General features: G+C 39.0%; 2 protein-coding genes across 5 annotated transcripts; one reads left to right on the top strand and one right to left on the bottom strand.

Moving 5' to 3' along the window:
- Nucleotides 1-54: 54 nt before the first annotated feature.
- On the top strand, nt 55-5,307 carry nr5a5 (nuclear receptor subfamily 5, group A, member 5). The gene is made up of 7 exons (XM_008416030.1): nt 55-780; nt 1,197-1,312; nt 1,414-1,555; nt 2,276-2,997; nt 3,099-3,218; nt 3,310-3,457; nt 3,574-5,307. Exons 1-7 carry the CDS (start codon nt 681-683, stop codon nt 3,819-3,821), a joined length of 1,596 nt encoding a protein of 531 aa, XP_008414252.1. The 5' UTR covers nt 55-680; the 3' UTR covers nt 3,822-5,307.
- camsap3 (calmodulin regulated spectrin-associated protein family, member 3) lies at nt 4,176-27,064 on the bottom strand. 4 transcript variants are annotated; one of them, XM_008416027.2, is made up of 19 exons: nt 26,745-27,064; nt 26,531-26,670; nt 19,822-20,084; nt 13,830-13,970; nt 13,546-13,632; nt 12,927-12,959; nt 12,108-12,246; nt 10,985-11,124; nt 10,824-10,899; nt 10,675-10,717; nt 10,485-10,540; nt 10,241-10,313; nt 8,125-10,159; nt 7,903-8,027; nt 7,392-7,672; nt 7,195-7,288; nt 6,781-6,905; nt 6,571-6,689; nt 4,176-6,481 (listed from the first exon to the last, which is right to left on the bottom strand). In XM_008416027.2, exons 2-19 carry the CDS (start codon nt 26,661-26,663, stop codon nt 6,182-6,184), a joined length of 4,263 nt encoding a protein of 1,420 aa, XP_008414249.1. In that variant the 5' UTR covers nt 26,664-26,670; nt 26,745-27,064; the 3' UTR covers nt 4,176-6,181. The 4 variants fall into 4 exon arrangements, with proteins under 4 accessions (XP_008414249.1, XP_008414251.1, XP_017161666.1 ...); XM_008416029.2 differs by having other exon boundaries at nt 10,241-10,277; nt 26,531-27,064; XM_017306177.1 differs by having other exon boundaries at nt 10,241-10,274; nt 26,531-27,064.
- Between the last annotated feature and the right edge of the window lie 593 nt (nt 27,065-27,657).

Genomic DNA, 27,657 nt, shown 5'->3' with positions numbered 1-27,657 from the left:
TTGTCATCAGTGTTGGTGATATTTAGAAAAAASTCCACTTTGAAAACCAATAATAATGTTAGAAAAGGAAGAAGCTGAGAATCAAGCAAGCAAGATGAAAACTGAATCCACATATTGAGCTTTCTTTTTGCAGTATTATTAAAATGTTGAGCACAATTCGGAGATTTAGTAATTTAATCATCGTTTTTAAAAAAGGATAAATGTTAAAGTATGTTTTGGAAAGGAGGTATGCTTTCCACAATTAGCAAACCTTAAAATAGGGGRAAAAAAGAGAATCTAAAGTCAAATCTGCATGTTTGTAGTTTAGCAGTGGTCCTGTTTGCTCTTTAATGGACTCTTATCTTATCTGCCGGATTCAGAATGGTTCAGTGATCCAGAAGTGATTTCACTTCAGTAAGATTCCAGCAGGTGGCTATCTGTCCCCCATGAAGGGGCCGGCGGGCTAGCTTGCTTGCTGATATACTGACTGGTTAGGAGTGCCAGTCAGGAGAGGTTTTATGACACCCACTATGGACCAAAGTCCAAATGTGGGCCTCCAACAGTTGTCAGTCCATCAGAGCTGTTGGGCCTGACCACCGCCTAGCTTTTCTCTGGCTCTCCTGCTGTGACTGTCTTGTCTCTTGGTCTTTGCAACAATGAGGATCAAACTAAGCTGACTGTGGTGTTCATGTCCCAAGAAGATGGACATCCCTGGTTATTACGCACAACAGCCCCAGCCTCCTGMCCATTTTTCTGGTAGCCATCCGGAGGATTTGTTAATGCAGGAGGGTTCATCAACATGTGAGTACGGCATGGATTGCAAAGTGAAACTTTTTGTAAAATTTGTTAAAACATTATTTTTGGTAATACTTTCTGTGAAATGTACATGTGTTGGTGGCAAGGCAATGACTCATTCTTGCAAAGAAAAAAAAACTTTAAAAGACTTTAGATTCAGAAATTTATGTGGGACAGTTTTCATTCACTAGATAGAAATTATGTAAGGGTCATGCATGTTATCAAAGTCGAACAAATCTAGATGAGCGATAAGATACTTTCTGCAGTGGAGGGATGGTCCTGTAGTATTTCTTGTCTGCTCAATAGCTGAGCAATAAACCCTTTTTCATGTGAGCGGTATTGATTTTAATACATTTCCTTCCCCAGAAGTATGTGTCAGAAATTGAATCACACGTTTTGATATATCTACTGTCTTTTGGTAGCTCGGGAACAAAAGACTGAGGCAGACAGTCGGTCAGAGTCAGAGGAGAGCTGTCCGGTTTGTGGTGACAAAGTGTCAGGATATCACTATGGACTGCTTACCTGCGAGAGCTGCAAGGTACGGAATAAGTTGTTGATATGTGGTCCTTCTGTGATGATGGGGACCTAGATTTATGTAGGTTTTTTTCCCCCCTCAGACAGTGTTTCTTTCTCACACAGGGCTTCTTCAAACGCTCAGTGCAGAATAACAAGCATTATACCTGTTCAGAGCAACAACGCTGCCCAATRAACCGGTCCCAAAGAAAACGCTGTCCTTTCTGCCGCTTYCAGAAGTGTCTGRCTGTAGGCATGAGGAAAGAAGGTATATAATCTCTCAACACTTTTGATGTAGTTGTGCTTCTTTGTCTCATACACTGCTGTGCAAAAGCATCATTAGATATATCTTCTGCAGGGATTTTATTTGTCACACTTAAATTTTCCATGTCAATTACACTAAAAAGTTATACAAAAGGTGTATTAATTTGCGTTTTTCAAATTAGAATTTTATCTATCAAAGGAAAAATGCCTTCCAAAACCAATGCAATTCTTCGTAAAGATATGGCTGCCTCTATTATTAAATTATAAATGATTCCACCAAAAGAAAAAAAAACAAAAAAAACAAAACTGAGCAACATTTATTGGGCCGATCCGCTGTTCTAGATACCTTATTCTCTCTTAATAATTCAAATTATCATTAGAAATTAGTGCTTTGTATTAACTCAATACTATGATATATCTGAAACCCTTAAGTGCGACTAAATAAAAACAGAAAAAGAAAAAGAAAATACCTCTTGAAAGGAGGAAATACTATTTTCATGGCAGTGCAAATGTCCATCTCTTCCTTATGAAACTAAATCATTCTAGAGTTGGCTAAATTAGAAAAATGTCAATACAGGAAATTTGTAAATGTGGGTCAAATATGTTACTCYACTTGGATCCCAAGTAATGTTCATTTATTTATTTTTATTTATTTATTTTTGCCAAAGATGTTACAAGTGTTGGTGTCAAACCCTTTTAATTATGACTTCTTTTTTGCCTTCAGCTGTAAGAGCAGATCGTATGAGAGGTGGCAGGAATAAGTTTGGGCCTCTGTACAGACGCGACAGGCAGATGAAACTGCAAAAGGCGAACACAGATCCCTGCAGGATTAAGATGGAAACAAGACAAACGCCTGGTCCCCAATCTCCAAATGACCACMGAATAAGTGGCYCAACAAGCAACACATCGTCTKCAGCTGCTTTTCATCTATCCCAYATTATGTATCCATCAGGGATGGAGCAAAGTTGTCAACCCATGCCTCTGGACTGTACCATGAACAATCATAGAGTGCTATCACCTCCATCCGTGCCTTTCCGTGGACTTTGTTGTGGTTTCCCTGAATACTCGCAGGATAAAGGGGAACCCAGCTTCAGCTACAACCCCGTTCCCACACACTTTTCAACCCATTCATTCACACCAACATGCACACCGACATCTTCCCCCTGCTCCACACCAAGCTCAGCACCTGCTATTTCCCAGGCTGGTACTCAGACAACACCTCCACCAACCACTCCTTCTCCCAGCTTCCTTATCCAGCTCCTGGAGGGTGAACAAGATGAGGGTCAGCTATGCACCAAAGTCTTGGCTAGTCTGCAAAGAGAGCAGGCCAATCGAGGAAAGCATGACTGTCTAAATACATTCAGCATCATGTGCAAAATAGCTGACCAGACTCTGTTTGGACTTGTGGAGTGGGCCAGAAACAGCAATCTCTTTAAAGAGCTCAAGGTGGGGAAATTTTGCTACACTACCAGTCAGATGCAGGATAATATCTATGCAGTTTCTAGAGTTTTAGTCTTTTACTTTACACACCGTGGTGCTTCTGACAGGTGGACGATCAGATGTCGCTGCTGCAAAGCTGTTGGAGTGAGCTGCTGGTCCTAGACCACCTTTGCAGACAAGTCGCTTACGGAAAAGAAGGTTGTATTTATCTGGTCACAGGTCAACAGGTTAAGTATTAAGACACTTATCTATATAGATTTAGAGGCATGCTTAATTTCATCACTCACACACTTGTTACTGTGATTTATTGTGATGCAGATTGAAGTGTCAACCATTATGTCCCAGGCTGGAACGACGTTAAGTAGCTTAGTATCAAGAACCCAAGACCTTGTTTTCAAACTTAAGGCACTCCAGTTTGACAGACACGAGTTTGTTTGTCTTAAATACCTTGTCCTGTTCAATCCAGGTTAGTGTTCTTAATTCAATAATGTCAAGTGTTTACCKTATTTTTGATCTGTCAATAAATGCAGTTATTAGTTATTCAACTCACTTTTAATGTTTTTTTTTTTTTTAATGCATCAGATGTGAAGTCAGTCCAGAACCGCAGACAAGTAGAGCAAACCCAGGAGAGGGTGAACAGAGCCCTCATGGAACATACCCAGCAGAGCCACCCGGGACACTCGGACAAGTTTGGGCAGTTGCTTCTTCGGCTCCCAGAAGTGCGCAGCATTAGCTTGCAAGTTGAGGACTATTTGTACCAGCGCCACCTTCTTGGAGATTTACCCTGCAACTCTCTACTTGCGGAGATGCTGCACGCTAAGCACAACTAGGAGGGTGTTGAAGTTTGAAAAATTATCACCTTCAAAGATGTTCTAAGATGAAGATGGGTCATGCTATGAGAAGGTTTCTTTATCAGTGTTAAATTAGGACCCAAGTGTCATCTTATTACATGTAAACAGGGAAAGCGAAACTGTTCAACAAAAGCAATAAAATACATTCAGTAAAGTCGAGCAATTTTGTGTCCAATAACTTTTGTAAATGTAAAATAAAACATGTGTTATTCACTCTCACTCTGCAGTATATCTTTTCAAAGAAGGTCTCCAGTCCACATGCAAATTCTAAAACAAACATATGAGGGGGGAAAAAATAAAGATGATTATTAAATAATGAAAAAAAAATGTGGATGATTTAAAAAGGATTTTATTTTTCTGGTGCAGTTGTCAAGGAGTCACTTAATGAAATGAACATACAAAATGTACTGGCAAATAAAACAAAACAAACTTATGACATCTTTTCTGAAATGGCAATTTGACATATAACCTTCATTAAAGAAAAAAAATGGAGAGAAAAGGACAGAGAACCTCAAACTAAAAAATAAATTTGTCAAATAATTCAAATGGAAATAAATATACCTCTGGATGATGTGGGGAGTTTTAGGGAGAATTGCACAGAATCAAAATATAGTCTTCACTACCACATATGAAGCTTTACAAGTTGATAAATACAAACATCTATTAAATCTACACGTAATCCCCCACACACTTACTTAATCAACAGTTTATTTCTTATTTATGGTTTCAACATTGCATCCACAGGAGTCCCCTTCAAACAGCACATTACATGGAGGCATTCTGTGATTTTAAAAGAAGGTAGCTGCACTGTGGCAACTGTAATAGTGCTGCAAGACTGCAAAGAAAGCTGATTTTCAAGATTTTCTGCCAGCATTTAATTAATCAAGAAATTCTGGAGTCTTTTTTTTTTTTCCTAGCACTGAGAAAAAAAAAAAAARAAAAAAAAAAAAAAAGCTTTTGGCATTTTACATTCCCCAGTTGTACATGAAGGAGTCTCAAGAGACTGGGGTAGACGAGGGCTGTTACAGTCCAGAATGATCCTTCGTTAAGAAACCTACTGTTTATATGCCTGGACATATAAACAGGGAATAATGCATTAGGAAACAAGCTCAGTGACCTACATGGTTTATTTATCCTAAAACAGTATCAGGAACTTCAGCTGCAGAACAATTCAAATTCGTTCTCATTCACTCACCGTCATCTCAAACATACATCTCACTAATGCTTAAGCAGCAGTCTAGCTTATTTGTAGCTCACAAAGGTCAACTTAATTTTTTACAAATCATCGTCAAAAAAAAGAAAAGTATTCAGCATTCAGTATATATTAAATCAAGATTGATTATCATTGTCATACAGAGCTTCATCCAAGTATTGATAAACATGACGAAGCTCTCCATCTCTGTCCCCTCCCCGGAGCTCGCAAGACGAGTTCAAAACCATTATTTCCATGAAAAAAAAAAAAAAACAACACACAGAAAAGTCACAGGATATTTCATTCTTCTTTCAGTTCTCAAAGACTCAATCAGTTGCTAGCAAAACACATGTCAAAAAGTATATATATAAAAAAACATCCAGATGTCTACAGCTGAAGGAGTGGAGTGCAGAAAATATGGGGCACAAGCAGTTTCGAGTGTGGAAAGCAATCTGCAGTGAAAGTAGCCTCTGGTATATCTATGGTATTTTCTGGTCCTGACTAGGAGCGGCTAGCGTGTGCCCTACATTCATATGAGAGCAGCGTTAACTGCCTATACATTTCAGCCTTCATTTCCGATCAGAGTAGAGAGCTGAGCCATGTGTCTCAGTATACTGGAGGGAAACGGAGCCCTGTAAGAAGAAAAGGCAGCGAAAGGAAACCAAACCAAAACTTTGAGGGGTGGGAGCTGCTTGTACCCAAAATACTGTTGTGCGGGCAAAGGCAGTGTAATTCTCCCCTCCCCTCCCTTTTCGAGTCCAAAAAAACAAGACTCAGACATGGCAGGGTAAGGCAAGGCATGAGGAGGAAAATGGAAACTTTTTTTTTTTATCCAAATGAAATTTGTCCCATTACATTTTACAATCTGAATGGATCATTCAGAACCTGTCAGAAGCTCTGGAGATAAACTCTTTTAGCTAAAGTGGCTTATTTAAGGAGTCATTGACTCATTCTCTTGGCAAGTCACCACTTTGGTTCTCAGGGTCCAAGCTGATAACCGGAAAAATACCTGAGCAGTCGTTTTCCATCCCCCCCCCCCAACAGAACGATCTGACACTCCACACTAGCCAGGGAACAAAAAAAGAAGAATGAGTTAACTGTGTATATTTCCTGATTTGTAGCATCTTTCCCAACCATAGGCGAGCCTTTAATTTGGGGTGTTCAACTTTTTAGGTGTTCCTGGACGCTTTTGCCAAAAGTGGTTAGGAATGGTGAAGGCATCAACACTCATCGACATGGTTTTGGACGGGATGACGGTGAACTGTTTACGGTCAGAGCTATACTTGTAAATGGACTCCACCATCTCAGGTTTGATGTTCCGTGGGCCAATGCCAGTGAGCCGGTCCATGTCCTCGGTTTCAGGGTTCATGGTGTAAACTGCTCTGAATTGGCAGCTGGCATCTCGGAAGAGGATTAGGAAATGGTTGGCTGCGCTTTTTTCCATTTCCTGAAAAGACAAACAAAAACAGACACGCAGAGTTTGTAAGTAAGCGCGTGGGCCTCTTGGTGAGACCGTAACATAGCAGCATTGTTTACCTCGACGATCTTGTTTTTTTGTGGTTCATTAACCTTGCCGGCCAGGCAGCAGCGAGTGATAGCATTATGGATGATAAACTTRTTGGACTTAAAGCTCGGTTCCTTGTATAGCTTTGGTCCTGAAAAACAGTTTTGACACATGATATGCTGTTCTAATAAAACAATGCTCAYATTTTTAAAACAAACTTTAGCCATGAATTTATCACCGACCTGTATATTCTGGAATGGAAGCTGGGGAGGAAATGGTGGATCCATTTTCCCAGTCTTTTTCCCCATTCTGGGCACTCCTTCGCCCTGGTGACATTAGCCGTGACCGAGAAGGAGAGTGTGATCGGCTAGAAAAAAAAAAAAAAAAAAAAACTAAGTGGGTTACAGACATTAATCGTCACCATCACCTTTGCACCTGATAGCACTGATAACGACTACCACAGCAACTGTAGCTAGAGACAGATAAACAAACAAATAATGAAACCACTTGTTCATTGTAAAAATCCATTATCCAGGTCCCCTTTCTCTGACGGCTAATGCAACRTTCTTTGACCTGTCCAGGGCAAATATGAAACAGCTCCAGCATTTAAAGCCCCGGCATGAATAAATTTAAACCATCATCTCTGTGTATGTTACCTTGGAGATTTCCTGACAGTCAGCCCTCCAGAGTCATTAGCCATAGAGGACAGGTTCATCATTGAGTGGAAGTTCCCTTTGTTCAGCCTGTTTCCTACACAAAAAAACAACAGGAGCATGTTATAAAAAAAGTAAGCAAAAGCAGAGAAAATGTTTCTAAAACGTAGAAATTTGGTGGTGGTTTCGGAAGCCTTTACCTTTGACGGGACTATTTGACAAAACAGAGTCATCTCTGAAAACCGTCTTAGGTCTCTGTTTCTTCACATCACGGACTGTTGTAGGTTTCTTCCTCAGCACTTTGTCCAGATCTTCCATAATCTTCAGTTGCTGTCGTCTCTCATACTCCTGCCTGGTGAAGTCTCCTCTGCGCTGGGGAGTGCCTTCTGCTGGTGGGGTACGTGATGCCGGAGGGGTGCCTGGGGTCTGGGGTGTTTCTTCATTCTTGCCCCAGCCTTCAATGATCATCCACTGGGGCTTGCTAAGAGCAGAGGGAGACAGAGAGCACAATGTCAAAATGTATAATACTGGGAATACAGATATAACAAATGCAAATATGATTTAAAAACTAKAATCTAAAAGTATATGACTGTACATGAGTCATTAGGGAGTGCCTATTGTGCTAAAATTGGTTTTATTGTATGCACCATTACTGTTCATATTTAGTAATACGACCAGCTGCATAAGTGGAAAAAAGAAGAAAAGTCTTACTTTGATTCTTTTTCCTTCTCCTGCTCAAGTTTGCGTCTCTTCATCTCTTCGGTTCTCCTTTGCTGCTTCTCAAGAAGAGCTGCTCTTCGCTGTGCCATCTCATCCTCTGGTCGATCCCCGTCATCCTACAAAGACAAAACCAAGTAGAAATTAATAGCCATTAACACACTCACCTAAACCATGGTTTACCAGATACCAAAAATAATGAGATGTAGCACCAACCTTGAAAAAGAAACCAACTCCTGCCTTCGATTCTGGCTCCGTTCGATCACTCATTGAATCTGATAATGTGTCAGGCACTTCGTCATCCTCCTCCCTCTCCGCTCGCAAGGCAGTGAGTGAGATCTCAATTAAACTACTGCGTTTGCCATTAGACATTCCAGCTGGGGCTTCACTCTCGAAGGAGCACTCTGAAGGGGCACCAGAGCTGCATCCTGCACTAGCAAGCCCTTCCTTCTTTACCAGGGGACTGTGTGAGCGCCCTGCCTCCATATCCATGCTAAAAATACTCTGTCCATCATTGGAGCCCACTTCTGACAGGGCATCATCTGCTGCAGGATGAGGAGGTGGAGTTGGTATAGGAGTCAACGAAGGTGTGGGGATGGGACTCTGCCCAAATGAACGTAGCTCATCCAGGCTTTCAGAGTCGCCTATAGAGAAGGAGGATGAAGTCTGAACCTGGAACTGTAAATGATTTACTCGACGAAGATGGGGGATACGGTCCACGTTCTGGGGTGGGGTGAGAACCCTTGAATTCTTTGGGAACTTTGTGTCCATTTGGCRACTGTGTTTTGGACTTTTAGGGGGTACAGACTGAGCTCGTCGATGAACTTTAGGAGATTTAGGAGGAGCAGAAGGGTTTGCCATTTTGCGTGATGGTGAGGGAGAGGAGGAGGCTAAATTCAAACCTCGGGTGGATTCTCGTGAGACGCGTGAAGGAGGAGCTGAGTTGGAAGGCTTAGGGTTGGCTGGAATAACCCAAGATTTGTTCGTGGACGCTGCAGGTTTCTTCTTGATTAGTTGATTCTGCTGTTCACTCAGTCGCTGCATGTCAGTTTGCAGGGAGGACAATGCTGCGGTCAACTTGGACACAGCGTTGTTATAATCCCCTAAAGGGGCTCCTGTTTTTTCACCAGGTGTCTGACTRGCCTCTTTGAGCACGTGTCCTCCTCTACCACTTATTTCATCCTCCATAAAGAGGCGCTGTTGATCTTGTTCCTTCCCTTCCTCCTCCATTCGAGCAAGTCGTTCCTCCAAAGTCAAAYGTGAAAGATCTTCTTCTCCTTTCTCCTCAGAGTCAACATCATTCTGCTCTTTTTTCAACTGTAGAAAAGCACTCTTCCCCAGTCTTTGACGATGCTTTGCAAAAATGGCCTCAATGCGTTTTTTCTGGGCTTCAATGGCTTTTCTTTTTTCTTCAAGCCGAGCTCCCAGTTCAGTCATCTCATTATTCAGTTGTGGGCTCTTGCTCGGGCTTTCTTCAGACTTTTGTGCCCAAGAGGTCATCTGAGGGGAAGATGGGTCGCTACCTTTAGGAGAATCCATGCTCTGTTTCTTTTTGCGTTCTGCAAAGCTGGTCATCTTCACGCCACTGTCGGGTGAATCCTTAACATAGCYAATGGAAGAGTTTGCATGGGCAGCTGGTGTGTTTGGAGTCGACTGGGCCTTTGGCAGGTCTTCTAAGGCATCTGAATCTAAACTGCCATCTCTCAAGACTGAGTCATCATCCCGTGAATATCCTGAGGCGTTTCTGGTGCGAGCTGGCTCCCTGGTGGACTCTTTAGGCTGGTACATCATTCCTGARTGGGTWGGGGCAGAGCAGCTTAGGGGGGTCAGGTTGCCATCATATCTAGAACTTGCAGGATCATCAGGTGAGTGGAGGTAGAAGCCATCAGGAGCACCATCWGGGTGTAATCTAGGTTCCATCTTGCCTTCATTGTGAATTATTTGGAGAGCCTCTTCAATGGTGGGCAGCTCTCCAGTTTCATTTGTCTCAAGTCCRTTYTCCTCAGSCAGCCTTGGAATAACGGGAGTCTGTGTGGCCCATGATGCTCTCTGAGGACCGTTTGGTCCAGGGGCTTTACCAACCAAATGGCTAATGTCTTCAGGAGTAGTGTAGGGCTGACTCATGCTTTGGCCTGCTGGGTTGAGTTGATCTGAGCTCATAGAGCGGGTTATTACAGGGTTGCCCATCACTATATCAACGTCACTGTCAAGGCCAAAAGGGATGCTGAAGGATACTGCTGACAAGGGCCGACTAAGAGAAARAGGAAAGCAAGTTCAAGTAAAAACAAACTGGTGGATGTAACCGTTTATGTACTCTGTGCACTGGCACTACCTGAGAGGTTTCTTGCTCCATGTCTTTCCAACTCCTTCTATATGAGACATTGAGGTAGACTGAGTCAAAGGTCCTGAGTACAATGGGACACAGACAAACATGTAAAGGCATGCAAACATCACAGGGATGCACACAACAACCAAACAAAATATGCATGAAATATACATGTAGAAATAAAGACACAACACCACAAAACTGAAACAAAAACAAGGACCAACGGGAATCAAACTGACTGACTTAATACCTGATGCAGAAGAAGAAATGGGGAGAAAAGGCTTCTTGAAGATGTTAGGAGAAGTACTAAAAAAATAGAAAAAAATATATATAGCTTTAGCTCTCAATAATTGTTGGACAACTCTAAATACAAAATAAATATTTATTAAATTTATATATATATATATATAAAAAAAAATTAAATCAAAACATTTCTGTACCTGTTACCACTGGTGTTACTCTGTGTCACTGGTGTGGATTCATCTGATGAAAAAGGAGAACCCAGTTGGTTCCATGTTAGATCCATTAGCATTTCTTCTTCGAAGTAATGCTCAACATTTACAAAAGAACGCAAACCTGTGACACTCACCTATTGGCTGAACAAATTCKGGCCTTTGTACTTCAAACCAGTAAAGCAGTTCAGACAGGAAACTCAGAAAATTGAGCTACAGGATGACACGCATCAAGTCAGACGTTAGAGAACTATCATGTAATTTTAATGTACAAGTCAAATAATGACAGAGTGGTTACCTGAAGCTCCTGTGGTGTGTATAGCATATCTTCGAGTGCCAAGTGACAGCAACCCTTCAAACAGCTGTCACAAAATTCTCGGATGAACTGCAGGTTGTACAGGCTGTCTGATACCGACATGGAGTCCTTCATACAAACATCTTACAGAGAGGAGTAAAAGTGTTARACTGACAGACATGACCTGTTGTCATTATATTAACTCAAGTAATAAGTAACTAGGATCATTAACTCAAGTAATAAGTAACTAGGATCAATTTGAAATGCATGTAATTGMCTTTTGATCGGGCTGAATTGACTTTTTTGTAAAGTGCCTTGAGACAACATTTGTTGTGACCTGSTGCTTTGGATATAAACTGAATTGCACTGAATTATGAACTGAGGTTATCACACTACTTGTGGATTCCAATATAGTTATTTAAAGAGTCGTTCCACTCGTTTAAATTCTGAACTACAAGCAATATGCCAACTTCAGTGTTTCCATGTGAACAGGTGTGTGAAGAGGCATTTACCAGGTAAATGGTTGGTGATTTGCATTCTCTGTTAATGGACCAAGGAGAACACATACCAAAAAAATAATAATTAGAAATAGTTTTCAAAATGCCTCCAAATGTCCATTTATTCCAGATATTTATGCCAAGTTTAAATTCCATGTGAAATAACCATCATTACAATTAAGTATCAAGAACCAGTCTCAGTTTTTTTCTTTCGCTAAACATGATACTCAAGATTAATTTTTCATTATTGGAAGTTCAGTCTTATCTGTTCTGAGTTTTTCAAATACATTTAACAAATTATTTTAATATTTATAGGTTTTTATTTGTTAATAGGAAAATTTAAGTTAAATTAACTTAGATTAAGTTAAAGATATTGCTTTTTGTCCAAATTTATATAATTAAACAGTTGACAAAAAAAATATTGGATCATGCCTTTTTTGCTAGAGATAAAAAAAGGTTAAATTAAATTAAAATCAAAAACACTTTGTCAATCTCAATGGGAATTTAGTATTGTGTTGTGTTGTTCTGGCTGTATGAGCTTCTACCATCATCCACTTGTTGAGCTATAATTTGTATCCTGCTAAAAGCCMCTCTATTAAAGCACAGAATTAAAAAATATATGTCAGTACCTTCAAGCCTTAGTAGTCCAGGGCAATAGTAATGTATGACAGCAGCAACAGCACAACCACTGGAGAGATCTTTAACTTCATTCACCTCTGGAAAGATTGGTTTCACTTTGGACTGAATTTTATCCTTCCTGTAGCGGAGCTATAAAAACAGATAAAATTGCTAATTAACATGAATACTAATAACTTAATCTGACGTATTAGTCAATTCTTTAAGGACACACGTGTGCACTCTTGTGGCCACCTGTTGCTTGCGACAAGTTAGGAATTACTTTAGAATCAAAGAAAAAGGACAAATAAAAAGTACAGCTAAGGACATGCAAAAGGAGGTGAGAATGGTTGAGTTTGTTATTGAGGCAAAGACAAAAACTATTTCAGAGATAAAAGGAAGTGAGAAAGGGGATCAAGAGAGCCTCTAGAAAGAGAAAGACAGAGGGAAAAACATTTCAGGTAACACTGCAGAATACAAAACAAGGCAGGAACCACCTGCCTAAACTCCTCAATGGTAAAACCCGTGCAAACACAAAGCACCTAAGAAACCGGGATACACATGGCAGTCAAAGTCCAGCTTTTTTTAAAACAATGATTCATGCACTACTCATGTCTCCACAAATAATGCCTTCTGGACCTGTTGTGAAACTGCATTGCYGTTATACTTTGAATCAAGTGCTGTTCAGTGCAAACAAAGATTTGATGCAAAAATGCAAACTCAAACTGGCTCATGGGCATTAAAAGAACAGACCTGATCAGAATTTTGAGAAATTTGATGAGGACACTGGAAGGATGGACGGATAGGGATGCAGAAAAGAGGAGGGAACTTACAGGAACAAGTTTCCAATACCAGCGTGTAGGACACTGCCAGAACAAAGGAGAGAGTAACAGAAAAAAAGAAGAAAAAAAAAGAGGAGAATAGAGAACAGGAGCACAGGGACAGGTATTAAGATTATAGTGGAGGAAAAAGACAAACCGGACAGCTTCTTGAAAGTGCAAAAGAAATGTACTTTTTCAAGTGCTCCATGTCTGAGGTTGTTGTAAAGTTTGCAGAAGTCCACTTTCATCCTATTTTGTGTCTTTCTCCCTTGTTGCTTTTTTTTTTTACTAGAGATATTACTGATCCTGAACTTTCGTCTGTTTACAAAAAACAGTTCTCGTCAAAAAGTTGAGCGTTTCATCCAAAAGCAAAAAGGCATTAACTAATATTTGTAGCAATGCACTAATTATTGGCCATTACTAAAACTCACTTTGACTTCTAAAGATTAACTGAACATGAAAAAAGCCACTTAGTTTACAAACATTGCAGAAAATTTATTACATGGATCAAAATATTTTTGCTTCTTATGACAAATGTCTTCTTCCTATTTTAAATATAACCCATTTAAATAATYCTGAAAAGATTCAGAGGCTCATGTGCCGAGTTGTTCTGAATGTCAGCAATACTCACAGAAGGCTCAACGGGTTGGGGTTCCGTTGTTGCTTGAGACGAGTCAGTCTGAGCTCCTTCAGTACGATCTCGGAGCRTCTGGTTTAACTAAGAACAGATTATCAGAACTGATAAAATCCATACTAACCATAGATATTTGTAATAAAACATACAATAAAATCATACATCACAAGTAAATCTAAATTCACGTAACATGTCTCCAACAAGAGGGGGATAAAAATAAATCAATACGTTCAGATATTAATAGAAATCCGAGTTTAAAACATGCTTTGTTTACTCCTTACCATGTTAACCCAGTGAAGCAGAGCATCCTCCCAACTAGCAKCTCCATCCAGTAATTCAGCAGAGCCACACGACTTCACTGCAGTCACAGTCTCCATGGCTTCCACAGTCATCAAGGCATCCATCACTGCAAGATGGGCACTCTGCAAAAAAAAAAAAAAAAAAAAAAATCCCAAAAGACAAAGAAAAGGAATTAAACTCCAGACCTGAGGTGACATCAACTAATTAGTGAATACAATATTGTTGAACAGTTGTTTTTAATCAACAGATGTCATTTCTGCCTGCTGCAGGGCTGTCACTGTTTACTAGCAGTATCCTCTAGAGGTCACTATAACCCATTGGTTGACCAGGAAAAAAAACGTCTCAAACTTTTTTCAGCAGGCAAACACAAACAGTAGATGTGGGTGAACTTTGGACCCGTGTTTGTACATTCATTAAATCATTAAATAGACAGCAGACTTGTAATATGATAACACACAGGTCCTAGAGCCGTCATTCTTCATCTATTTTCCCTTTTTTTTGCGTTCCCTTTTACACAGTGAAATATTTCCATACGACTCATGTAAAAAACACACATGCAGGATATGCCAGATGAAAAAAAAGGCTGTTATGCAACAACAAGAAAACACAAATGGAAAAAGAAAAACTCCATGAGAGAAGAGGTGCATCTTATTAGGTTTAAGACTAAATAATGTGTTGAAAGTGAGTTCAGAATATAAATGAAAACATTCATATTTACAACTATATCCTTTGGGTATTTCCTCACAGGAGGTCATTACAGAGCTCATTAAATGTAGTACCAACCTTATCAGCTCAGTCAAAGCGAGAATGTTAATTCTTTAAACCTGTTATCTTATTAGTAGTTGTGCTCTGCTTGCACTACAGTGTTACAATTCAAACACATCTAAACCTATTTTTTCTAGTTTAWTCAAGTTTAATAATGATTTTCTTTGTTTGTATACCATCAATTTCCCAGAGACAAGAWTTTTTTATTAGACCAGATCTAATTACAAGACCTCACAGAAGACACAACATTTAAAAAGTAAGATTAGAATAATTTGTACATAAGGTTATTCTTTTAACAGCTTGTCCCTCATCCTCAAACATATAATGCTTTTCTGCTTTTGTTAATTATTTACAAAACAAAAGACTGGTCAAAATCAACTCATTCCTGTCAATAGGCTACTCAGTTGATCAACACTTTGGAGCTTAATCTGGGAAAATCATTGCCTAGTTCCTTTAACTACTAACAAATACACTTGCCAGACATCCTTTCCCTTTTACTTTTGCCCAGATACAGAGTAGTAGCAGTGTRGCCGACAACCAGCCTGGCATACATGTCTGCCTAGTGAACCCAGTGGTAAAGTGCTGACCTGGGCAGACCCCTGGCAGAGCAGGCTATGCTAGGAAACATTTGTCAGATAATATTGGGTTATTCTGTAGACGAGTCATTCAGAGCAGCGACTGAGGCCCTAGGTGGTTTGCCCTCCAAATACTGTTGACAAACTAAGAAGCTGTTACYGTCATGATTATGAGATACAGCTTGCCTTTTTGGTMAATACAAACAACCAGCTCTTTGCTTCCWATTAGATTTGAGGATTGTGCATATGATTTTATTAACCAGTGTTAATAATAGATAAAACACTTGTGTTTTGCAAAATGATCTGTTAATCGATTCGATAGTTTCTGTTAAATGTAATCTATATTACTTACTGCACAGTGCATGAATGAAACAAGCYATCATAATCATCAGAATTATTACTGTCCTCTTCAGAAGCTGTGACCACAACAGCAGCAGTTGTAATTTGTTGTAAATTTTTTTTTCTACAATGTTTAAAGTACAGTGAAAAAAAAAAAGAAAATATTAAAGATTCCTACAATGCCCACTACTAAATAGATACAAATATGCAACATGCGAGTGCGAGTGCGGCGTCTTGCACATTTCAAAAATGTTCTGCCTGTGAGATTCCCACATCTGCCTGTTCGGGTGACGTAGCTCAAAACGTTTTGCACTCCACTAAAAAGGGAAATGTTCTAGAAAAAAAAACAAAAAACAAAAAAAAAAAACACACAAATGCTGTAACGTATAAAAATATAAAAATCTATGAAACACAAAGTAATTTCTAATTGTAACACATTTCTACATTTAGCTTTAGATTTCTACCACAGCTCAATATGAAAGGTAACAACAACAAAAAAAGCCACAAATGTGTCCCCAAATGTGGCYAACTCTGCCTTTGTTGGGTTATGTGATTTTCAAATAGCAGTGGTGACTTAAGATATTTTAAAAAAGTTAAACAGAACAGGAAGAMTGAGCTGCAGCCACTTGCAGATTTGCCACTGCAGGCCCAGGGGAGTTTGCTAAGCTAAATCACAAGGTTCCCTAATGAGTAGAGAGAGAAGCCACTCCAGCACRCAGCTCTGAGCCTGCCAGATCACCATAACAACCAGCCAGCTGACCCATAATGCATCTGAGTACAAGCCTGACTGCAGTACTGATTTGTGCTCCTGGCTTAACCCYGGTTCTCTGAAACATCCTGCACCTCTGCAATATATTTGTAGAGAGCAAAAAYAAACAACAAATCCCTTTCACATTAAACATCTAAAACATGATTACAAAAACTACTTTTACAGGATAGTTGTTAAATAAGKTAAGAAAAAGGAATTATGTTGATCATTAGACAAAGTCATGTTGAGGGGATTACGTCTGAAATATGACTTAACCCCATCCCCCGTCCCTGCCTTGTTCCTGTTTGATGGGGAGACAAACAGGGGGATCAAGCAGGCCTGGGGCCCAGCCAGGGATTTTGGAAAAGAGGTTAATACCCATATGTACATGAACCTTGCACTTAACCACGGGAAATCTGCTCAAAAATAAATGTACATGAAAATAAATGCAGCACATTTCAAAGATTAATTAATAAAAACAAATATTTTCTAAAGAGCAACAGACCAAAGCAGAATAAATGGTGTAAGGTTGTCATTATATTAACGGTTTCAGCTAAGCTCTTGACTGATGTTCTCTTAACCAGAAACCTGCCAACACAGCACTACTCCCTAAGACAGTGTCTCTGATATAACAAACGCAATACAGGACAAGAATGAAATCTAGCTAMGTTAGGATCAACTTTATTACATCAATGTCAATACCAGATATTGTAAAACTGCTTCAAGGTGTGACTAACCAGTTTATGTTGCACCCACCCATCCTGGCAAACCCTCACTAAAGGTTAACATATAAGGCAGAGCTGGCATGGCCGGAGAAGCCAGCTAGACAACAAGGCTGATGGTTTTCAAGTTATACCTCTCATTTCACAATCTTAACAAGCATAACTCGCATGGGTCTGAGTTACTAAAGTAAAGGAGTCAATGAGACCTGGCTGTGGTACATTTTTTGTTCAAAAAGCACTGCAATCATCCACTAAACATGTGAAATTGGGGGTCAGTGGTCATCTCTAGGATGTCGACCAATCATGAAAGACGACATTCAGTCTATATAGTAGATTATGCCTAATCTTCAGAGATCTTTATCCTCAATCTGAGGAGTAATGGGGGCTGGGCAGATGCAAGCAGAATAACCCAAATATTGATAGACCCTCATTGAYTAAAATATAGAAGACTTTGTTTACAACAACAAACATCTTTACTTGATTAAGAACATTTTACAAAATATTAAATGAAGCAAAATCAAGATAAAACATWAAAAAAAGTAGGATCCATCTTACMTAAATAAMAATTTTTCTTCATTAGAAACAGTGTATWCTTTAACAGGGGAMCCAYGTCTCTGTTTTTATTACAGTTTTTCAGATAACCAAAGCTCCAGCCTGATGTAGATGCAAGAAGAAACAAAACAACATCGACTTTAGTTGATCTGCAGTGTTTGGATTTAAATATAACCCAATTTTYMAAAAATMAGTAAACAACGCTAATGCAACAACCTTGACCTTTCCACATGAAATCTGCAATGTAAAAGCAAATTACTTGGCCGCAGCAGTAGTAGACGAGCATAGCTGTGAATCCCATCTAGAGAAATGAGAAGCTTTAACAAAGAGCCAACCTGCAGCAGATTGCCACTGCTGCAAAAGCCGTTTTACTGGCAAGGAAYCACACTGATGCTCCATCCTTGTAATACTGCAGCATGACCCACTTTCTATGCTTGCCATAAAAGCTGCACTGCCAGTCACTGGCAGACAAACTCCAAAAGCRGTCCATAACTGGGGGATAATACACTACAGTATCAAATAGCGACWGCAGCAGTGGCAGAGACAGTCAGTGAAGAGCTTTATGCCTAAGTGATAACATRACAACCATGAACGACACCTGTGTATTTCCATTTACAAATCTTTTAGCTTTCCTTTAGTAAGTGTGAAGACATGAAATTAGAAAAAAAATGGCAATCAAAAAGCTTTTGAGAGGTTTAAGAAAGCACTTGATGCTCCAAAGTGCTTGTTTTTGTGCAAGTATGATGCTGAAAATATGCCCGATGTAAATAATCATAAAAAGACATGAAAGGGTAAATAAAAAAACATGGTGTCTTTTGGTTGAAAAAGCATTATACAGTTGTAAAACAGTTTACCACTCATCTCTACTAGAATGAGGTTCCAGCTTTAAAGASCAAATAGTCATAAATCAAAATAAAAAAAGAAGTACTGACCAGTTTTCAGCAAGAACTGCTTCAATTGAAGATGGGGCATATTGCTCCAAGGTTGAAATTTGGCTCATCATCAGAAAACTAGCCCATTCCAAACACCAACTCTTATGCCTAAGAAGAATTCTGTGCACAGTAGAAYAAAATCCAAAGTGCTGCCTGTGGAAGCTAGCAGGACAGCACTGTAACCCACAACACTGTCGGCCCACTGATTGTGCATTCCTGTCTTTTGTTGTGTGTAAGCTCATASYGACRTRGTATTAACCCATCTCTGCTGGATTCAGTGAACAGCAAGATTTCATTTTTATGTCACTGAAAYGCAACCAATGTCTGAAAAGGAGAATAAAAAAAGACTGCTGTCATCAGGTGTACAGTACAAGCTGTGGTACCAAGCAATCGGCTGCAGTGGAGCAAACATGAGTCCCTGTACAAAAGTGTTCCCTACAAATCCCCGAGGAGGGCCTCGTTTTCAAAAACAGCATGTGTGTGCACAAATTTTGATCAGTGTAAATGGTATGGTTTATATAAACTGCACAGTAAACYGTTTTAAATGTCATCTACCCAACACAAATCATATACAAAAATTATATTTTCTCTATGTAATAAATTCATTTTCAGGCTAAAGAGTTGTGAGCAATATAATGTCACAARAAGAGTGAAAGACATACAGAGAGGCTTTGTCAGCAGCTAAGAGGACAAACCTGTTTCTCTTGATTTAAACTCACTGAGCCAGCTCAATGTATTCTCTCAACACAGCAGCTAAAGTTTCACTAGAACTCTCTAGCTATTGTTCTGATCTGGACCTTCTATTGTACATGGASTCCATCTCCCTCTCACACCCTGAAAGTAAAGTAGTCATGCCCTCGTCCTTGCAGCTGGAACCACTCATCTTTTGAGATCAGTTAGGGACGTGCATGGCACTGGGGGAAGGGCTCGTGAGTAAGGGTCTTTTTGATGTCCTTTAATCCCCAGAATCAAAGCATAAACATGGCCCAATAATAGTAAAGTGAACCTGACCTCTTCTATTTTTTTCTGAATAACAGAACTGGCTTCAGWAGAGAAACATAAGGCACAAAAAATAATAAGCAAATCATGCACACAACGTATTGCTGTTCATTACGTTACTGTTCTGAATTTGAGCAAAAGCTGCTCTTGTTACATTATTGCCTAGCGCTGGATTTTGGAAGCAGTTTAGTGAATAAAGAGGTGATGCAGATGTCTGTGCAATTACCCATTTATAACATTTTAAACATAATTAAAAATCAGGTGAGTTTAAAAGGCTCAATTTAACCCTATTCTGCAAAAAAAAAAAAAAAATGCTCCACAAAAAGTTTGGCAGACATTACCATTTTGATGGGTTTATGTCGCAGGTCTGCCTCAGTCACTGTGGATCCTTGATCTTTGGCGACTGYGCCTCTCTGGGTGAGGATCTGCAGCAGGGCGACGTTGTCTTTGGGCTGTGCCTCCGATCCAGTACTCCCCATTACGATGCTGWAGGTCCGACAGTACAACTCTGAGGACTGCAGCAGGCGTGTGACTGGAGGTTTAAGRTGCTCCTGTTCATACTGGTCACAGTAGAAGGGGTCACGCAGCTCTGCRGGGACATTTTCTATTAATGGACAAAAACAGATTCCGATTAGATCAATTAGCATTTTAAAACCGTGGTTTGGTAACAGTCATTTGTAGGGCAGGGTAAAGGTCATATAACAGACAAATAACTCAAGAGTAATTATAAATAACCCAAATTAAATGGGTGTTAAGATATTAAAGTCACCAGGATATGTGCAGGTAAAGTTATGGAGGAACTACTTAAAATATAAAATTAAAAAGGGTTGAGCTAGAATCCTGTTTAACCAGGAAACACCTTCAGGAAGATTAAACGGATGTCTAAGAGGTGATGCACTGTTCATCCACACCTGTAAACAAAACAAGCAGAGCCTTGAGCACAAAAATAACAAACCCGAGGAGTTTGGAAATGAGCTACTACACTTACTGAGCAAAACTACGACTTAACAAGTGGCAGAGGGAACATTTAATTCAGCCAGAAGTGTGCAAATCACAGTTTGAAATAAGGCTCTGGAAGCAAATACAAAACAATAAAAATATGTCTGTGTAACAGTGGGATCTTGCATTCAATCCAAAGACTCAAGGTTAGCCATAACCATCACACTTCTTAAGTAAACAGAAAATTTGTCTACAACCAAACAGCTTCACATATCAGATGGCAAAACACTTTTGTAGAAACAGAAAAATTCCCAAGGAAGGACATAAATGGAAACAAAAACACTTCCTGGATGTCAAGTGACACGGAAAGTAAAATGGGTTTAAACTTTTGTAGAAAAAAAATGTGTGCTTTATATGAACAAGTTATTCTTGGTCCTTGTTTATTGAATTGTAATTTGCTGCTTAAGTAGAACTGCAAATTATTTCCATACTCACATTAACTAAAACAGTAAAGAATTTGCTTGATATATTTTTAAGCCAAAAAATGTGTTAAAAAAAATTTATCGCCCTTACCATTTTTGATAACTTCAGGTAGAGACCAACACAAAACAGTTAGTTGGTTTCAAAAGTTGCCTTCAGACAAATAGAGGGGCAGATTAAGCCCGTTGTTTATACCACCCAGTTATAATTACAGAAGTAAGTAAAAAACAATCACAATAAACTCAAGAAGTTGGCACTCCCAAATTACGAGATGCCCTGCAGCTTTTTTTCTTTGCCATTTTTATTGAGCACATGTGCTTTTCTGAAACTATAGCTGGCAATTTTCAGAGATTAATTGAAGGTGCCCGACTTGCTCAGGTCAAAATACCAAGAGGCAGTAAATCAAATTGTTTTCAGAGAAGCCTGATTTTTTATTACCTTTTCAGGATCTGTTGCCATCTTTAAGATTCTACTCTCAGGATATAATACCATGAAGCGTTCAATATATCTGAGARCGGGGAGATCAAAAAATTTTGTTTGTCCGTTAAAAGAAAGTACAGATAACCAGAGAGTTCTATACAGCAGGTTTTGTTGTGTAGTTTTTAAAATTCCCATCTGCTCATCAACCCCAGGAAACTAATAAAGAGTCATATTTCAGTCACAGTGTTGTTACAACGCACGTATTTGCAACAATACAGACCCAAAAAAAAGAAAAGCAACATTCAAAAACATAAAAGTCTGTTCAAAAACATAAAAGTCTGAACATTAAATTAATTCTTTGTCTCTGTGGCTGCATATCAACTTATAATTGGATTTTAAGTGTATGGTTCAAAATGAAACACAAAGATACAAAAAAAAACTTGGTTAGTTTTAAGTGACTAGATTTACTGGAAAAAAAAAAAAAAAACTTAGAAAAATTGCAAGTAATACACCTTAAAAATAATTTGCTGTCTAAGCATATGCAACAAACTAATGGCTATAGCTTCCCAGTTCCAACCTTCACCTAATGCACCAAGCTATGACACACCTTTCTCCTGCAAATCTGAATAAGAAAGAAAACTAAGCACGTCTTTAGGCTGGTCATTGAGTATTTAAGACCTAGATTACCAACATTACACTAGAAATAATGTGTTAAAACTGTACTCGACACACCCACAATTAAAGCAGCTTTCGAACAAAAACATTAACTGTGGTGTCTGTAAATAAGTGTCTCAGAGTTCAAAGGTCCTTTAGAAATGGAAACATCAGTAATGAAAGCCCAGAAAACATTTAGACCTTTGAGTCTAAAACTGATCGTCATTTGTTAGTTTTGTTTCAATATTAGTCTCAAAAGCTAAAACTCCAACAGTGCTCACAATAACGTTATAAATACCTGTCAGCAGCTAAAGTAGTTAATGTATACATACATAAAAATGTGGTAAAATCTCCCCTAGAAGGCAAAACGGATGCAAATACCACAACTCAGCGAGATGAGAAAGACTAATCTGAGAATAATTTCCCTATGTGACTTACCATGAACAATGACTTAGTCCGTCACATATCAATTTAAAACCAGTGGCACATTTCAAGTAGCAGATGCATAAAGAACTCACTATAAAGTCAAATATTTTGCCATTTAAATCCTAATGATGGGGTTATGGTATGAATGCAACTTATAACATAGCAAAACAACAAAATTTGCTGATATTGAAATACATACAATTGTTTAAAAACATTTATATATATAAAAAAAGAAAATTATATTTGTTTGCCTAGGCTGGTGCAAGAGCCTCTCGTTTTTACAGGTCATGAGTCGGTGCTTTATCTATTAGCTTGAGTGAGAAGGCAAAAGTCAAAAGTTTGCAAAGTTTATTGACTCAGTCAGTACCACTGGCAGATTACTCCAGGTAAAATAGGGAAGCAACTGTCCATCTGTGGATCAAATACAGTAAATCCTGACAACAGAGGTAGCTCACTTTGACCTTTTCCTATTCATGCTAACAGAAAAGGTAACTGAGAAGATATGCAAACATTTATGAAAACTGTAAAAAGCTTTGAAAAGTCTGGAGGAACTGACAATTTACAAGCAAAGCTGCAGGCAGGTCTGCAGTGCTAGCTGGTATCTAAACTGACGTGGATAGTTGGATAACAGGAAACGTGTCCCTTTTCATCGACGGATTGAGCTAGTATACCGGCGGGGTCATAGAACATTAACACATCTCTCAAAGTGGTCATAACACACGGCAGAACAGGCTTCCGTGCAAAACATTGGCACTCAAATGTTCAAAGTAAGAAAGGTTCCTCAGAATGAAGGAACAGCATCCTTACAGTTTAAGAATAACAGATTTAAACAAGGTCTGATGGGCAAATGCCTGCTGAAAACTTAAAAACTCCGTAATTTAGTGATTAATTCACTGACATTCAGTGTATTACTGCTTGTTGTTTCAGATGTCCTCATCATGTGGCTGAAAGGATCAAACACATATGATTACCGGGTTTTATTTTTAGAACAAAGCAGGTACTGTTCTGTTGCCCCAAAACTTAGCTCTAGTCAGAAGAGCAACGATAGCAGCCCACACTCCATGTAACCACTCAAACTCAAAATAACACCAACAGAGACCACCATAGCTCATTTTTATCAACTATATTTCAGAACAGTTAAATTCAAACCACACATTGATCATTATCATTACCGATGTGCAGCGGCGAGGTTTGCAAGTAAAAACTCTTCAGATTAATTTACATTAAGATGAAAAAAATTATATTTTCTTTGTGTGGCTAAAAGTGTTGAAAGCAAGCAAATATTGATCTCTGAACCACAATCCGATTGAGAGAGAAAACACAACATATGAAGTGTCTCGTCTTCACGTGCCCTCAAAGATCCACTTACAATGAACATGCTAGCCCTGAAAGCCCTTTGTATCCTGTAACATTAACAGACACTGCTCTACTGCAGCACACGAGGCTTAATTGCATTAAAGGGCCAGTGTACACTGAGCTACATCCTATAGGGTGAAAGTGATTACGTTACGAGCGCTTCAGAAGTAAACAGGACAACACTAGAGGAGAAGGCAAGTATGCAATATGAAGAGATGATGGAAACAAACTCTAATTAGATCTTGATGCACTTCAAATCTAAGTCCCCTATAAGAGAGTGGGAAATGACCTTTCTTACAGTGGTTCATACAATAAGGAGTAAATTTTCAGGTATTAACTTTTCTTTGAATAATATTTTACATAAAATCTGAGAATTTGTACAAACGTGTTTGCCTGTAACTCATGAAAGTACGTCAATAAAACACACATTACACTAAAACAAAATGGTTTAAGTCCATGGGTACAAAATGATTTGTGCATAGGTTTGAAATGGAGAATACAAAGGCACAAAATGGCTGTATGAATTAGCAAATGGGTCAATTGACCTGAAGTCCCTGAAATTTAAAGTAAAATTCAGCAACAGTGTGAAAGGCTTGATCTTAAGGAAAATCACCTCGTACACAATTTAAACTTTCTGACCGAACACCAACAAGCAAACATTCTAGACCAGGTGTATTCAACTCTAGCCCTCGAGGGCTGGTGTCCTGCAACTTTTAGACGCGTTTCTGCTTCATCAAACCCGAGTCAAATAACCCGGATGTTAGCAGGACAATGTAGAGCTTGACTATATACTTAATTGAGCCAGTTGATTCCCACTTAAAAGTTGCAGGACATTGGCCCTTGAGTACTGGAGTTGAATACAAAAGGCACATCCCATCCTAGACCATAATTGTCTGGTAACATTTTTTTGAATACACCCTGTTTTATCATATAACAGCATTAAAATAGCCATAACAGACACGTGGCTTAAGCAAACTGAAGGCATGCAAGTGTTGCTTACTGAAAAACAAGCTTCCTTCTAGCCTAAACAGGTAAATCTTGAGTTTCATTCCAGCTTAATGGAGCACTAGCTTGAGTCACCCTCAGATGATTTGTTAATCATTTTTCCATCGTGACATTCCATGTGGATCATGTTTTTGTTACCTAGTTAAATATCCAAGTTCATTTTTGAAACAATGTCACAGTCCTCTAAGAATACATGCAACGGATCTAGATGTCATTGCCAAAAGGTAAAAGAGAAATAAAAATTCTAGTTCGGTATTTTTAGCCTTTCGATTATTTCCTTGAATGCTCCTTTGCTTAAATGAATAATGATTATGTTTAACCTACTTGCTGTCCTGGTCCCTAAGCCTTAATACCTTTTTTCATGCCAACATAAATATTTTAATTCAACCTCTTAAGAAGATTATTATGACTAAATAGAGATTTATTTTTGAGGAGCTTATACATTCGATGACAAAGCTTTTCATACATTTCTGGCACATAGAACATACAATGTAGAACATACATTTCTGGCACATAGAACACTTATGGCAGTCTTTAAAGACTGCCATTGAAATTTGTTAAAATGTTGTCTATTGTTTTAAATAAGCTAACTGCCCTTGAAAAGCTAAAATGACCTATCCTGGGCTATCTGCCCTAACCAGCTGAATTTCTGGGAAAGAACTTGATGTCATCCTGAATTTGCATGATTCTATCAGCAAGGCCATTGAGTTGATTAAGACAGAAACTAAACATGATCAGAGTGTTTTGTTGTTATATCCCAGTGGCTTGGCATGACTTTGACCATAGGGTGTGGCTGAGGTGCTAAACTGAGTACACAAAGGTGGCAACAGCCTGGAGTCTTAAACACAGGATCAGTGTAGCATTGTGTAACAAAATAGCTCACATGCATAAAACAACTTTATTGGCAAAATGAAAAAGATTCGTAATCTTCTCTAAACCTTTCAGTATATATGATTAAATTACCTCAAAGTCGATTACATATAATTTCACTGATGAGAGAGCCGTTTTGTAAAATTTAAAGTCAACTGGAATGAAAAGGCACACATGACTACTTAGGTGTCTCATTTCCTCTTGTGAGAGTTTTAATGTTTTCCTAGTTGGCGTTCTAAAACAAAGCCACACGTCAACATATCAGGGTCAAAGCTGACAAGAGCTTAAGCAACCCAAACACATATCTGAACTGTATATAAAATACTACTTTTTTTAAGTCGGAAGTTTCTTGCATCACAGCGGCTGGATGGTTTGTCAATCAGGAGTTTTGGTGACTGGAGAATGTCTAATTAAAAGCTGCCATAGAGGAATGCAGAATATTATTTAACGTGGGGATTCATTTATCCCTATTGGTTCCACAGTTCAGTCTGCCTGGTTTAAGCTGCTATTATCACAGATGAAAGAACATATTTGAGAACACAAATGCCTTGTGTACCATGTCTGCGTAGCCTGTCATTTCAGACCTCAGGGCTGGTATTAGGACAGAGTGGTTAGCTTGATAAGGGAGGCCTACAAGAGGAGGCCCGTTTTTTTGACATACATACCCAAAGAGACAATAAATGACATGTGTCACTGTCCCAAAAAAATGCATCCAGTGCCAGCGTCCTCTTTTCACATGCGGCTCTTTGTGCCAAAATCGCCGAACAATATAAGCACTGCAGTTGCTTTCCGTGCATGTGCGTTTCACTAATATAATGTAAACACATTACCAGACAACAAAAGAATGGGGGTCCCGAGTAAAACAGGGTTTTAAGCCACCAGGCCCGAACAAAAACCTACCTGAACTCCCGTAGGACTTCGCCAACAGCCATCCTACACTTGCGCATATTTTTGATTTACTGCAGTCATACAAATCCAATGGCTTTATGTCTGGGACCACAAAAGTCTTCCTCTTAGTGGGAGAGTCCACCATAGCGGCACTGTAAAAAAAAAAAATTCGCAAGCGATGCTGGCAAAAAATATATGCAAGAGCGTATAAAAATACTCAGGCAACCATTCTTTTAGTTGAGTGTTCCACACGACCGCAGGGCTGGGAATACGGATGTGGTTTCAGGTTTTCCTCGGGAAATATCCGCCCCGGTTTGGCTTTCCAGACAGCTAATGTCCTCTTCTACGTCCTCCCGAAGACGAAATATCCGCTTTGYTATACTTTACAATCAGACGAAGCTCAGAAACACCGAGATGTTACAGAAAGCCGGACTATTCCCAATCGTTTCTGCCTCTCTYCGTCCGCATTGCTGTGTTGTCAGTTCACTGTACACAGCTCCACTTTAGTCCAGGCGATGAGTGACTACCAGGTGCTCCACACTRGCATCGCTCGCTCACCCAACTGGCCAATAGGAATGAARGATGCGTAACGAGGGCGGGCTCTCCTTGTGAAAGGAAACAGCAGGTAGAGGTGTGGTGGTAGTTTTGCTACAGGTGCATCTGGTATGTAGATGAACCCCCAAGGGGACAGCATTTTATTGCCGTAAGCTGTTGAAAGTTAACTTAAAGTGCAGATTATTCGAAAACTGCTCTTCTGTGATTACATTTCAAAGCTTTATAAACTCCAAAAGAAAAAAAAAGTCTAAGTGTGGAAATCAGACTGAAAAGTATAGGAAGACATACTGAAAGTAGTCAAAATGCACTCCTACGCAAAACTGAAAATAGCAAACGTATTATATGTTCCTAGAGATTATTCACAATATTTTATTCAATGATAAGTCTAATTCTGCCATTGCCGACTTGGTAAAAAAAAAAGAAAAAAAAAAGTGAATGGATAGGTCCATAAATAAAATAGTTTATTATAATATCGACACAACTGGTGGAGATTGTTTTATATATATTTTTTATAATTCTTAATCCTAAAAATATTGCATGGTAAAGTATTTTTCTCTATTACCTAAAGTTTTCAAATTATATTT

The sequence above is a fragment of the Poecilia reticulata genome, linkage group LG8 (genome assembly GCF_000633615.1).
Source record: "Poecilia reticulata strain Guanapo linkage group LG8, Guppy_female_1.0+MT, whole genome shotgun sequence".
Classification (NCBI taxonomy): Eukaryota; Metazoa; Chordata; class Actinopteri; order Cyprinodontiformes; family Poeciliidae; genus Poecilia; species Poecilia reticulata.
Note: the sequence above shows the minus strand (reverse complement) of the source record. Positions and strands in the feature narration are given on the sequence as shown.